This window comes from Rana temporaria, chromosome 6 (assembly GCF_905171775.1).
Source record: "Rana temporaria chromosome 6, aRanTem1.1, whole genome shotgun sequence".
Taxonomy (NCBI): domain Eukaryota; kingdom Metazoa; phylum Chordata; class Amphibia; order Anura; family Ranidae; genus Rana; species Rana temporaria.
The window spans coordinates 55188443-55203065 of NC_053494.1; the positions used below are offsets into that span (position 1 = coordinate 55188443).

At 44.1% G+C, this 14623-nt stretch overlaps 1 protein-coding gene across 2 annotated transcripts in view; it reads right to left on the reverse strand.

Moving 5' to 3' along the window:
* Positions 1-7602: 7602 nt before the first annotated feature.
* Positions 7603-14623, reverse strand: part of LOC120943493 (transmembrane protein 180-like) — an 87507-nt gene continuing 80486 nt past the window's right edge. For both annotated transcript variants that reach the window (XM_040356829.1, XM_040356828.1), the window contains exon 7: positions 7603-8014. In XM_040356829.1, the coding sequence (XP_040212763.1) occupies positions 7885-8014 (130 nt within the window). In that variant the 3' untranslated portion in view covers positions 7603-7884. The remainder of the gene's footprint in view (positions 8015-14623) is intronic.

A 14623-nucleotide genomic window follows, 5' to 3' on the forward strand; every position in this document is an offset into this window, starting at 1 on the left:
CCTCGCGTTTAGGCATGCTTACATGCGTTTGCCTAGGTTCACACTGCTGCGGGAATTGAAATCGGGCGAGTTCAACTGTGCAGATGTCTATTGAAATTGCACCCAAAGTCGCCAAATGTAGTACAAATATTACTTTTGGGAATCAGTGTGGTGTCGCAAAAATCAGCGTCGCACCGATTTGGTTGGTGTCATTGCCAGCAATAGCTACTGAGTTGGCATCAATGTGAACCTAGGTTTAGGCACATTGAGTGTTTTTTCTGCCCAAAAAAATCCTCTCCTGTGCTGCTGCAGGGGAGAGGAACCCCTAACTGCTGTTTCAGGGGGGCTGCTGCATAGTAACATGTTACACCCTTAATACAGCTTGTAACATGTTACTATCCTAGTCAGAAATCAGATGATGGCTAATTTTAAACTTCTCAAAGTCAGTTCCTCATTGGCTACTTTGACACCACTGCTCTTTGCAATAATATTATATTCATCTGCATATAGCTACATTATATACTGTGTAGTCCATAATGTAAAATTGTAGCATTTACACTTACATGAAACACTTCAGATCAGTGTAAGAGCCGGTTCACACTGGGGCGGCACGACTTCGGGGGCGACTCGGCCAGGCGACCTGAAGACGACTTCTAAGGCGACTTGCAAAATGACTTCTGTATAGAAGTCAATGCAAATCGCCCCGAGTCGCCCCCGAAGTCGTACAAGAACCTTTTTCTAAGTCGGAGCGACTTGCGTCGCTCCTATTAGAACGGTTCCATTGACTACAATGGGACGCGACTTGTCAGGCGGCTGTGTCGCCTGACGAGTCGCCCCAGTGTGAACCGGGTCTTACTGCACACGCTACGAATTACAGATTTGTTTTAAAGTGGACCCGCCACTAACAGTTACATTTTAAAAGCCTGCCCCTTTGTATATGGTTTACACTAAGTACACTGGCACTTTGTTAGAGTTGCACTGTTAACAGTTTTCCCCGGTAGTTGGCATTACAGACAGCAGTAAGCACACACAGTACATAAAAGGCCTAATCCACATGGGCACAGAGGCACTTTCAGTGTCAAGCAGGCTTTTGTTTAGGCATGGAGCTGTGTGCAGTCAGCTTTTGTTACTGAATGGAGATGCAGTGGCTGCACAGTCAAGTTTGACGGGAGTGCAGGGGTGGTGTATGGCCCATAATTTGCAGAAGATTCCTTCATCCACACTAAAATCTGCCAGATTTCTGTTTTTCAGCCCATTGGCTGAACAGAACAAAGAAATAAATCGGTATGTGTATGGCCAGCTTTAGACTTACAGCACTGTGCAATGCAATACAGCCTTGTTTTGTTCAGAGTGCAGAGTGTTCACCTGAACTCGCACGATTTCAAAGCCGCATTTCAGTCCATCTTCGGGGGCGACTTAAAAAGACATCTGTACGGGTTCATGCACAGATGTCTATTGAAATCGACCCCGAAGTCGCCAAAAGTAGTGCAGGAACTACTTTTGGAAATCTGTGTAGCGGCGCAAATAGACTATAGGAGCCAGCAATAGGCTCTGATTTTACTTGCGATTTGACCTGTCATATCGCATCGATGTGAACAGGGGCTTATTCAAGTCAGTAAAAATGTCTGCAAATTATACATGTTTTTTAAACCCTACTAAAGGTCTTCAACTATAACATACTAATAAAAAATCTCATACAAGCAAACATATAACGCTATTGTAATAAGGCAATGCAAAGAGCAATGATGATGGGAAGCAGATATTAACCCACAGCAACCAGTCAGATTTGTGCATTTAGACTGGATCTGTAGAAATATTTTGTCGCTTCAGGTTAAAGTACTTGACACATTGCCCTTTGCCTTAAATAAAACCAGCAATGCACAGATAATAGACCCCAATACAGAATAAATATTTGGAACAATTTTAAATGAGTGCAACCATCAATATCACAAAGAAACATAGAGGGTTATTTACTAAAACGGGAGTGTGCATTATCTGATGCAGCTCTTCATAGAAACCAATCAGCTTCCAGTAAAAAGGTAATTGAAAGGTAAGTCAAACTTAGATGCTGATTGGCTTCCATGTACAGCAGCACTATATTCTGAGTGCACCAAGCTTAGTAAATCTACCCCATAGTATCATATTGGAGTGTGTTTGGACTCACTGAGGTAAAGTGGACCTTCACCCTAAAGGGCATGTTGCGCTGTCCAGCCTCCTTCCCCTCCCTCTCTACCAATTTTTCTTTTTAAAGTAGTTTATTTGTGCTGCAAAGTAGTACTTCCGCAATTCTCGCCTAGGTGAGAGTTTCTCTCCGCTCCCACGCAGATGTGCTGCAAGGCTCTGGTACCGTGAGAGCTCTGTAGCACATCTGCGCACATGTCGGGTCCCCTGGGCTTCTGTGCACGCACAGGGTTTTCTACGCACAAAGACTACACCAGGGAAGTCGGAAAACATCCCTCTCTTTGTGTGTGCGCAGCAAATAACCAATACGAGTGTGCCAAAGGGCTCTACCAGGGCCCAAAGTTAGGGCAGAACCCATGGGTACATCTGCACATGCACTATAATAGTGACACCTGAGGAGGAGGCAGACTTTGCTTCTTGCGAAGTTCCGCTTTGAAGCAAGCTCAACTCCAGGCAAACAACAAAATATGTAAATGTAAGAAAGCCGTTTTATCTGCCAGATCATTTTCATTTCTGCTACCATCCCTGAGATTTACAAACCTCTGCCACACAGCTCAGTCTGGCAGAGGTAAGGGGGGCAGGGGAGATCAGATTTTTCTCTGCTGCAGTCCAACACCTACAGGTCTTCTCCCCACCCCAGAAGTAAAGAATGAAAGGAGACACGGGGGTTAAATTTTTTTTAAACTGGAGAATGAAAACTCTGATGCAGCTGTGCATGTTAGCCAATCGGCTTCTAACTTCAGCTTGTTCAGTTAGGCCCCTTTCAGACGTCCGCTCCGCTTGTCCGTGTATTACAAGTCCGTTAACGGACTTGTAATACATCCCTATGGGATCGCGTCCGTTAGCGGATGGAGCATCCGCTAGCGTCCGCGTCCGTCGGGATCCGGTTTTCTGCCGGAAGAAAACCCTCTGTCTGCATCAGGTTCCCCATAGGGCAGAGCGGAGCACTGTGTGCGGGGACCGCCCTATCCGCCGACAGCTCAGCGGGGATCCCCGCTGAGCCGACGGAGACACACGGAGCGGACCCAGAAACGGTCCGCTCCGCGTGAAAGAGCCCTTAGGCTTTGACAAAATAAACTGGAAGCTGATTGGTTTGTATGCAGAGCTGCACCAGATTTTGCACTCTCTGGTTTTAGTAAATCAACCCCACAGAATATTTTTTTTTTCTATAATGTTTTTGCCTGTAGTTCAGCTTTAAGCCCTGGTTCACACTGATGCTACTTTGAAATCGTGCTACTTTACTTGAATTAGCGCGATTTCAAAGTAGCAAGGTGAGCACGATTTCAGGTGCTACTTGATAGACATTTGTGTGGCTTCATACACAGATGTCTATAAAAATCGCACCTGAAATCGGCAAAAGTAGTGCAGGAACTACTTTTGCAAATCGGTGCGGCGCCGCAAAATCGGTGTCGCACCGATTGGAACAGTGCCATTGCCGCCAATAGGCTGCGACTTGTCATGCAATTTGATCTCTCAAATCGCATGACAAATCGCTCCAATGTGAACCTAGGCTTAAGCTTATATTTACTGCATATATGTGTGTTAGGACCCTATGAAAGCAATCACTATACTTACTCTACTAGTGTATGGTAATGGTATATTTTAGAACAAAATATATTCATGTTGTGGACTGATCTGGTGATGGGGACACATAACATCACTGCTCTTTCCTTGTTGTCTAGAATTAGAAGGAGTTTCCCATAAATGGCAGCAGTTCCCAGAATCCCTTAAGCTAGCTTCACACTGATGCAGTGTAAATCTGATGTGATTTCTGTTGTGACAGGTGCGAATCGAATGCAAATTTTTAGCGATTTCTAAAATTAATTTGGCATGGCTCGAGATGAAATTTGCATCAAACCTGCACTAAATTCGCATCAGGACCAAAATCGCACTGCATAGATGTAAACAACTTTTATAGCAAACAGTGTTTTTTTCAGATGACATGCAAACCTATGCCTTTTGGATCGGGTCTAATCCGCATAGCATTCACATCAGTGTGAACCGGGACTCAAAGCAGAACTGAAGGGAGTGATATATGCACCTTTCCTCTAATGGTGATAGATATAAATACTAGAGCGCAAACCAAAATGTATAAAATCGCTGAGTGGCTGCCGACATGAAATGGTGTTCCCACACAATAGCAAAAAAAGATAATAATTAAATGTTGCGCTTTCTCAGTATAAACAATTAAAGTGTAACAGCTTCAAAAGTGACAATGCAATACAATATTGAATAATAAATGTGCAAAATATATAAATGCTGATAAATCCAAAAACGTGATCAATCTCAAAGTAAAATCCTAGTACAAAAATGTGATCAATCTCAAAATAAAGTGCTAGTGATAGTGCTAGTACAAAAACGTGATCAGTCCAAAAATGGATAATAAAGTGCTTGTGCAAAAATATATACAGAATATTCAAAAGTGACATCAGTGCAAAAAATCAGTTCATACAGTGTTCAGCTTCCCCCATCCGTGCACCAATGAAGAGCCCCAGCCTCTCACCTCAAATTAAAACCCCTAGAGGTCTAGTAGCGCTTCTGTTGAAAATCTCAAATATCCAAAGCAGCAGGCTCTTTTCCTTGGAGCATCCAGCCAGATCCTGTATATTTTGGAAAGGAAACTCCACTGTAAATATTATCCTCCTTAATATCCTCCACTCTCCTCCATTAGAAGCTCTCCGGTCAGCAGGTAGATGATCTCTAGGGTGAGGTTTAGGCTCTGCTCAGTCATGTGATGCCAGTCCTCCTCCATCTTCATTGGTGTGGTCATGTGATCTATGTGGGTTTCTCTCCTCTGCTGCCACTTCCAAAAAGGTCTCCTCTCTACTACCTCCCGACCTTTTTGGATGCAGTGTGGGAAACGTCCACTTTCAAAAAGGTTGGGAGGAAGTAATGGAGACATTTTTGGAAGTGGCAGCAGAGGAGATAGACCTGCATAGATCACATGACCACACCAATGAGGATGGAGGAGGATCGAAGTCACATGACTGAGAAGATACTAAACCTCACCCTAGAGATCATCTACCTCAGTGGTTCTCAACTCCGGTCTTTGGGACCCACTAACAGGTCACGTTTTCAAAATAACTGAAACGTTTTCAAAAGCTGACCGGAGAGCATTTAATGGAGGATATCATTTAGGCCCCTTTCACAGTGAGGAGTTTTTCAGGCGGTTTAGCGCTAAAAAATATCGCCTAAATACCGCCTGAAAAACTCCTGCCCCAGCATTCTCAATGTGAAAGCCCAAGGGCTTTCACACTGAGGCGATGCGGTGGCGGGAGAGAAAGAAATCTCCTGCAAGCAGCATCTTTGGAGTGTTGAGAGGAGCGGTGTGTATACCGCTCCTTCACATTAAAAACAATGGGACACCGCGGTAATACCGCCGGCAATGCGCCTCTGCAGGCGCATTGCCGGCGGTATAAACCCTTTTTCGGCCACTAGTGGGGGTTAATACCGCACCGTGGCAATTATGACGGTATATGATTTTAGCGGCGCTATACCGCCACCGCAAGTCCTGCCCCAGTGTGAAAGGGGCCTTAGAGTTGAGTTTCCTTTCTAAATTGACCCGATCTGGCACATTGCTCCTTGTCGAGGTGGTCATGTGGATTATACTCAGCACTTGTTTCCTATTTACATAATCATCTGGTCTACTGTGTTCATACACCTTAATTACTGCACTTTAGGTCTTGTTCTTGTTTCCGCTGCTTTCCCCATTGGTCATTTTATTGGTGGTTTATCCTGCCTCAACCCCGTGGGAGACTACATGTCTCTGTGTTTCCCTCTCCTCTCCCTTGCTGGGCCCATGGACTGAGTTGATATATGAATTGCTGCATCAAACTCCTGATGAGTGGACCCTAGTGAGATCCACAAAACGCGTAGAGATCCATAGATGCTACAATACATTTATTAATTTACGGATCAATTGTGTATTTTGTTGTGATATCTTCATGAATATTATATACGTATATTGTTTTATTTTATTAAATATGGATCTTGTTACTGCTAATGTTCATATGTCTTTCTGCATAGATATATTACATATTTTTTGACACATTTTTGTATATCATGAATTTATAATAAACTATCAATTGTATGCTTGTTGTGCCTAGTCTGTGACCCACCTCATTCAAAGTCCCATGACCCCTTTTTTTGTCTTTATATGCTCCAAGAAAAAGGGTCTGCTGCTTTGGATATTTGAGATATTGAGCCTAGGTTCACATTGGAGCAATTCGTCATGCGATTTGAGAGATCAAATCGCATGACAAGTCGCAGCCAATTGACGGCAATGGCACTGTTCCAATCGGTGCGACACCGATTTTGCGGCACCGCATCGATTTGCAAAAGTAGTTCCTGCACTACTTTTGCCGATTTCAGGTGCGATTTCTATAGACATCTGTGTATGAAGCCACAGAAATGTCTATCAAGTAGCACCTGAAATCGCGCTGACCTTGCTACTTTGAAATCGCGCTACTTCAATTAAAGTAGCCCGATTTCAAAGTAGCATCAGTGTGAACCAGGGCTTAACAACAGAAGCTCTACTAGACCTGTAGGGGTCTTAATTTGAGGTGAGAGGCTGGGGCTCATCATTGGTGCACGGATGGGGGAAGCTGATCACTATGAACTGATTTTTTGCACTGATGTCACTTTTGAATATATATATTTATGCACAATCACTTTATTATCCATTTTTGGACTGATCACGTTTTTGTACTAGCACTGTATTTTGAGATTGATCACATTTTTGGATCTATCAGCATTTATATATTTTTCACATTTATTATTCAATATTGTATAGTCACTTTGGAAGCTGTTGCACTTTAATTGCTTATACTGAGTAGGCGCCACATTTATTTATTATCTTTATTTCCTCTAATGGTCCTGTCCCTCGCCAGCAGCTCAGTTTACAGTGCCAAAGAAGACATGACCAGGCAGGTAGGAGCATTTTATTGCAGAAAAGACATTGGGGGGATTTACTAAAACTGGCATACTCAGAATCTGGTGCAGCTGTGAATGGTAGCCAATCAGTTTCTATGCAGGGCTACACCAAATTGAGGATGCTCCAGCTTTAGTAAATTTCCCCTATTGCTTTTTTCGTCTGCAGTAAAATCATATAAAATGATATGTTTATATGAACACTGTTTTTTCTAAAATTTTCAATAAATATTTAAAGTGTTTATGTACTGCATGATTTTTATTGGTTTCACTTATGGAGTGATACTTCTATATTTCCACTATATATGCACTTCAGTGTGTTTAGATTGTTTTAGCGTTGCACAGTTGATTGTTTAATGACATGTTAAAGTGTGAGCTTCTGTACTCGGTTTGATTGAATGCTTTCTCATGACTGCTAGAGGAATGCTCAACTCATAACCAGCAAGTGTTGTTTTTTTTTTTCAGAAAATTATGTAGTGTTTTTTTAACTGAATGAATGAATGACTTGTGTAGCGCTACTAGGCGATTTTTGCAGCCAGTGTCTTCCTGACTTGTGCGGTAATTTACCCCGTAGGATCTCGACACGCTTGCCCAGGGTTTATGCCGTGAAGCTAGTTCCAATGTAGATAGTGCTCAGCGAGAGATTTTCTCTAAAATTTGGCAGGCAGAGGAAAATATAGAATAAACAACCAAAAACTGCTTACCAGGCAGTTATTAGAAATAAACATTATAAAAAGGCACCAAACTATTCCTATCACATTGTACTTAGTGTTCATAAACTATTGCTTCAATCGCTCAGTATGAATCTGTAACATGACTGCTCCGGATGGAGAACGGGGTCCAAATGAAGATCTGTACAGCGGCTATACAGAGAGGGATCAAACACGTCAGGTAGAACATTGCATCATGGAGACCTAAAAACAGACTAAATACAAGAAAAGTTAATAAGACTGGTGTGTAAACAAAGAATCATGTATTTCATTACTATCTCATACAGATCAATGCAACAGAATATGAAATGCAAAATGTACCTCTGTTACAGGCGCTTGTATTATATAGTAGGACAAACATACATACAAAGTATTAGGCCTCTTTCACACAGGTAGTCCAATCAGGTCCATCTGTTGGTTTTTCAGGTGGACCTGATCAGAAGTTCCATATTAGGGCCCTTTCACACGGGCGGACCATTTAGGTCTGCCTGCCAGTCTTTTAGGTGGACCTGGATGGACGCACTGTGGTCCTCTATGGAGCCACGGATGTCAGCGGTGACATGTCTGCCGACATCCGACCCACTCCGATCTGCCAAGGTGTGACGGAGGAAAAAACCCTACTTTTCCTTCCATCTGGCGGATCGGATCGAGTGACAACGGACTCTACGGTCCGTCGTCATCCGATCCCCCATGGTGGAGAGCGGCGATCTGACAGGACGGTCCCTGCAGTGTTTAGAGACAGACCTGTCATCTACCTGCTCAGCGAGGATCGGCGAAGCGATCCCCGCTGAGCAAAGCAGAGCCCGTACACGGATACGCCCCGTGTGAACGGGTCCTTAGTCTTTGAGCAGCTAAATGTAAATGGATTTGCATCTGTTTACCTCTACTTAATTTCAAAAACCATCCAGGTCCGAAAAAAGATGGAAAAATTCATAATCTTTTTCCATTTTCTTTAACCTATGATAGACCTAAACAGTTTTTTTGTAAGTAGGTCTATTTACATCCAGCCACCCATAGATCTATTATGGGACTGGAAAGCTATGGTTTTTCAATGCAGCAGAATAAAAGGACATGGATGTCACAAAAGTGTTATCTGTTCAGTTTAGATCAGTGGTGGCACGTTCATACAGGGTGCAGGGGCGCCGTCCCCCTAATCAATGTGCCCAGCCCCTAATCTACATGCAGGGTGTCTTACGCATGGATTCCAATGTTTTTTTTTTTTTTTTAAGAAGCACAGGATTAGAGTCCGAAGCTCTAATTGGCTTAAAAAAAGGGTGGCAATAGAGAATGAATATTCGCTATTGTCTTCCTGATTACCCTCCCAGCTAATCAAGAAGCAAGTCCTGAGACACGTTACACAATTGACCGAGAGGAGAGGTGACCCTATTGGCCGCCTAGGAGGAGGAGGGAGAAGACGCACAGGGGAAGCCTCCGCCCATAGGAAAGCCTGTGCCTGCAACCTAGATGGGGTAAGTGGGGGGCTGGTGACCAACCAACTGGGGGAGGGGTGCGGGTGACCCCGACCAACAGGGGGGGGGGTTGCAGGTGACCCGACCGGTGGTGGGTGCCCCACCTCCCCCCAAAAAATATATATATACCACCAGCCGCCACTGGTTTTAGTCCTGTTCAGCAGAGGATCAGTTAAGAAATCCTATGCTGATCAGACTACAAATGTGTGAAAGGGGCCTTAGTGCAAGCATTTAAGACAAGTTTGGTCTCTGCATTAAGCAATACGACCTTCCCATTCTTGAAACCCTTCGTTTTAGTTTTTTTTCAGTTATCTTACAAACGTCAAAATGTTCTTTTCCCATTTCCTACGTCTGTGTGTAGCTACAGTGGTGTAATGCTTGGCTATTATAATTTTTACTACCTTTAACAAGAATAGACTTTTGAGGTTGGAGCTGTTTTACTGGAAAAAGTCAAGCTCCTTTGAGTCACATGGCAGATAGCTATCCAGCATACATCTCTCAGAGATAACTGAGACATCATCAGGTATACTGGCTGATGAAGAAACATAACACATTTAAAAAGCCTGCATGTTTAATATATACTGGGCTAATAAAGGGTATCACCTAAAATCCAAAGTTGCTGCACTGGATAATGGCTAATGCCCTGCTATCACCATCGTTCATCCTACGGTACAATTTACTTCCACTAGATGGCACCAACTAAACATGTATATGAGATAACAGTTACTACAGAACAGCCATTTCCAACCAGGGTTCCTCCAGAGCTTGCTAGAGGTTCCTTAAGCGTTGGCTGATTGACCTTTTATTTGATGGTGGCTGCATAACATCAGGACCGATGCCACTTGGCAGAGCCAGCACCATGATGCCAATGAACTTTGTAGCTCTCTGTATGGGTGGCATTCTGACCACTGAGGTTGCGTAATTTCTACTGACCACCAATGAAAAGGCATTCTCCAAGAATTGAAATTATTTTCGAGGTTCCTTTCGGGTTACAAAGGTTGAAAAAGGCTGCTATAGAAAGGCCAAATGCGTGCATCTTAGGGTCCTTGCACAAGGTACTGATGTATGAATGCCAGTTCTTTTTGGCAGAAGTTCCAAAGCAAAACAATGGTCCACATTGTGTGCTCATTTACACAAAATGTACTATTCAAGGGGGAAGTGGGATTTACAGGTGCCTGTAAAAAACTGACCATTGATACTGATTTGAATATACTGTAATTTATATATAAGTATACAATTTTTTTTTTTAATGCTGCACTAGTCTGTGTGTACAGGCGCACTGAAAGCAATGGGCTGCATTTAGAACAGTATTTGGCGCTCATGTGCCAGAGCCAATAAGGAGGCTCTGTTGCTGAATTATTAATTTTAACAAGAATATTCTGCACAGGATGCCAGGCATGGGTCCTGGCCGGCAAGTACAGTATATTTCCCAACTACATGGGTTGTTGTCCCTTTAAGGGCATTGTTGAGTACCCAGTGCCATGCTTGGCGCTCGCTGTCCACCCAGGTGTGTTAGAAAAGCGAATTAATATTCGCTTTCCTAACACTGAACCGGCTCTCCGCCAATCAGGTGCTCAGGTCTGTTACCCGTCACCTGATTGGCTGAAACGACAGGTGCTGTGACTGGATGCCTGACAGGAGGGTAAGATGGGAGGAGACGCATGGTGGACACCGCTGGCCGCCGTCTCCCGCTGCCCCACCAAGTCAGGGTAAGTGCCGAGCAGACGAGGGGGTCACAGTGGTGGCATTTGATGGGCACAGTGGCTGCATTTGATGGACACACTGGTTGTGTTTGATGGGCACAGTGACTGCGATTGATGGGCATAGTGGCGGAATTTTATGGGCACAGTGGCAGTATTTGATGGGCACAATGGCTGCGTTTGATTGGCACAGTGGTGGCATTTGATGAGCACAGTGACTGCATTTGATGGCACAGTGAGGCTGCAATTGATGGGCACAGTGAGGCTGCAATTGATGGGCACAGTGAGGCTGCAATAAATGTTATTTTTTTCTGAATTTTTTTGTTAAATCGACAATTTTAAGTTAAATCGACGCAGTGCCATATCGCAAAAAATGGCCTGGTCAGGAAGTGGGTACAACCTTCCGGAGCTGAAGTGGTTAATTGGATTTTATGTACCTACATTGCACTGACTGACCTCTGTACTATGTTCACATACAGTGAGGAAAATAAGTATTTGAACACCCTGCTATTTTGCAAGTTCTCCCACTTGGAAATCATGGAGGGGTCTGAAATTGTCATCGTAGGTGCATGTCCACTGTGAGAGACATAATCCAAAAAAAAAAAATCCAGAAATCACAATTTATGATTTTTTTAACTATTTATTTGTATGATACAGCTGCAAATAAGTATTTGAACACCTGTCTATCAGCTAGAATTCTGACCCTCAAAGACCTGTTAGTCTGCCTTTAAAATGTCCACCTCCACTCCATTTATTATCCTAAATTAGATGCACCTGTTTGAGGTCATTAGCTGCATAAAGACACCTGTCCACCCCATACAATCAGTAAGAATCCAACTACTAACATGGCCAAGACCAAAGAGCTGTCCAAAGACACTAGAGACAAAATTGTACACCTCCACAAGGCTGGAAAGGGCTACGGGGAAATTGCCAAGCAGCTTGGTGAAAAAAGGTCCACTGTTGGAGCAATCATTAGAAAGTGGAAGAAGCTAAACATGACTGTCAATCTCCCTCGGACTGGGGCTCCATGCAAAATCTCACCTCGTGGGGTCTCAATGATCCTAAGAAAGGTGAGAAATCAGCCCAGGACTACACGGGAGGAGCTGGTCAATGACCTGAAAAGAGCTGGGACCACCGTTTCCAAGGTTACTGTTGGTAATACACTAAGATGTCATGGTTTGAAATCATGCATGGCACGGAAGGTTCCCCTGCTTAAACCAGCACATGTCAAGGCCCGTCTTAAGTTTGCCAATGACCATTTGGATGATCCAGTGGAGTCATGGGAGAAAGTCATGTGGTCAGATGAGACCAAAATAGAACTTTTTGGTCATAATTCCACTAACCGTGTTTGGAGGAAGAAGAATGATGAGTACCATGCCAAGAACACCATCCCTACTGTGAAGCATGGGGGTGGTAGCATCATGCTTTGGGGGTGTTTTTCTGCACATGGGACAGGGCGACTGCACTGTATTAAGGAGAGGATGACCGTGGCCATGTATTGCGAGATTTTGGGCAACAACCTCCTTCCCTCAGTTAGAGCTTTGAAGATGGGTCGAGGCTGGGTCTTCCAACATGACAATGACCCGAAGCACACAGCCAGGATAACCAAGGAGTGGCTCTGTAAGAAGCATATCAAGGTTCTGGCGTGGCCTAGCCAGTCTCCAGACCTAAACCCAATAGAGAATCTTTGGAGGGAGCTCAAACTCCGTGTTTCTCAGCGACAGCCCAGAAACCTGACTGATCTAGAGAAGATCTGTGTGGAGTGGGCCAAAATCCCTCCTCCAGTGTGTGCAAACCTGGTGAAAAACTACAAGAAACGTTTAACCTCTGTAATTGCAAACAAAGGCTACTGTACCAAATATTAACATTGATTTTCTCAGGTGTTCAAATACTTATTTGCAGCTGTATCATACAAATAAATAGTTAAAAAAATCATACATTGTGATTTCTGGATTTTTTTTTTTTTGATTATGTCTCTCACAGTGGACATGCACCTACGCTAACAATTTCAGACCCCTCCATGATTTCCAAGTGGGAGAACTTGCAAAATAGCAGGGTGTTCAAATACTTATTTTCATCACTGTACATAACTTATCAATACACAGAGCATGTTTACGGGCCTGTGTGTACAAAAAAAAATCAAGTCAGCAGCTACACATACTGCAGCTGCTGGCTTTTAATAATAGCACACTTACCTGTTCTGGAGTCCCTCGATGTCGGCACCGCAGCTGACGTTTCCATCAGCTGTCTGGTGCTACCGCCGCCATGGTGGGTAAGGGAACCCGAAAGTGTAGCCTTTTCGGCTTTGCGCCAGGAACCCCATTGCGCATGCGCGAGGCCCCACTCCTCTCTCCTATTGGCCCAGCGGCCGGGGGAGGAGGAGGGATACCCGCGTTGATGTCACGGGCCGTGGCCCTGACTCCCGGAAGTGGGAAAATATACCTGTCAAAGGTATCCTGCCCCCCCTTGCCCCCGAAAGGTGCAAATTGTGGCACCGGAGGGGGGGGGGGGCTAGAATCAGATGAGCGGAAGTTTTCCACTTTAGGGTGGAACTCTGCTTTAAAAACAATGGGCTGCATTAAGATCAGTAAGCAAAAACACACCTATTTGCCTGAAAACATAGGCCCAGATTCTCAAAGGACTTACGACGGCGTAGCGCCATGTACGCCGTCGTAAGTCCGAATGAGAGCCGTCGTATCTATGCGCCTGATTCTTATAATCAGTTACCCATAGATTTCTATTAGATCCGACCGGCGTAAGTCTCTTATGCCATCGGATCTTAACTGCATATTTACGCTGGCCGCTAGGGGCGTGTACGCTGCTTTACGCGGCGAAAAATGTAAATCAGCTAGATACGCAAATTCACGAACATACACCCGGCCGACGCAGTACAGATACGCTGTTTACGTTAGGCTTTTCCCGGCGTAAAGTTACCCCTGCTATATGGTGGCATACATGCGGCGTACCAATGTTAAGTATGCCCGTCGTTCCCGTGACGAAATTTAAAAATTTTACGTCGTTTTAAGTCGTCCGTGAATGGGGCTGGACGTAATTTACGTTCACGTCAAAACCAATAAGGCCTTGCGGCATATTTGGAGCAATGCACACTGGGATATGTCCACGGACGGCGCATGCGCCGTTCGAGAAAAACGTCAATCATGTCGGGTCACAAGTTATTTACATAAAACACGCCCCCCTGTTCCACATTTGAATTAGGCAGGCTTACACCGGCCTATTTACGCTACGCCGCCGCAACTTACAGAGCAAGTGCTTTGAGAATACTGCACTTGCCCGTCTAAGTTGCGGAGGCGTAACGTAAATCGGATACGTTACGCCCGACTATACATACACCGTTGTACGAGAATCTGGGCCTGAATGTTTTCAGGCAGTAGTGTGCAAGAGGCTTGGATGGTATAATCAATAAAACAATATGTTATCACATTTCCAGTTCCAGGAAGCATCAATTTGATATTCAAACTGATTGCATGAATATTTTTCAAGCATACAATTTTTACCAGAAGAAAAAATAACTGCCCTTTAAAGAACAATTATAACAAAAATGTTATACTACTAAGCGCTGTGCTTCACCTCTGGAGGAAAGAAGGAGCTTTATATTGTCCAACCACACTCTGCTGTCAATTGCCCATTTTGGTTC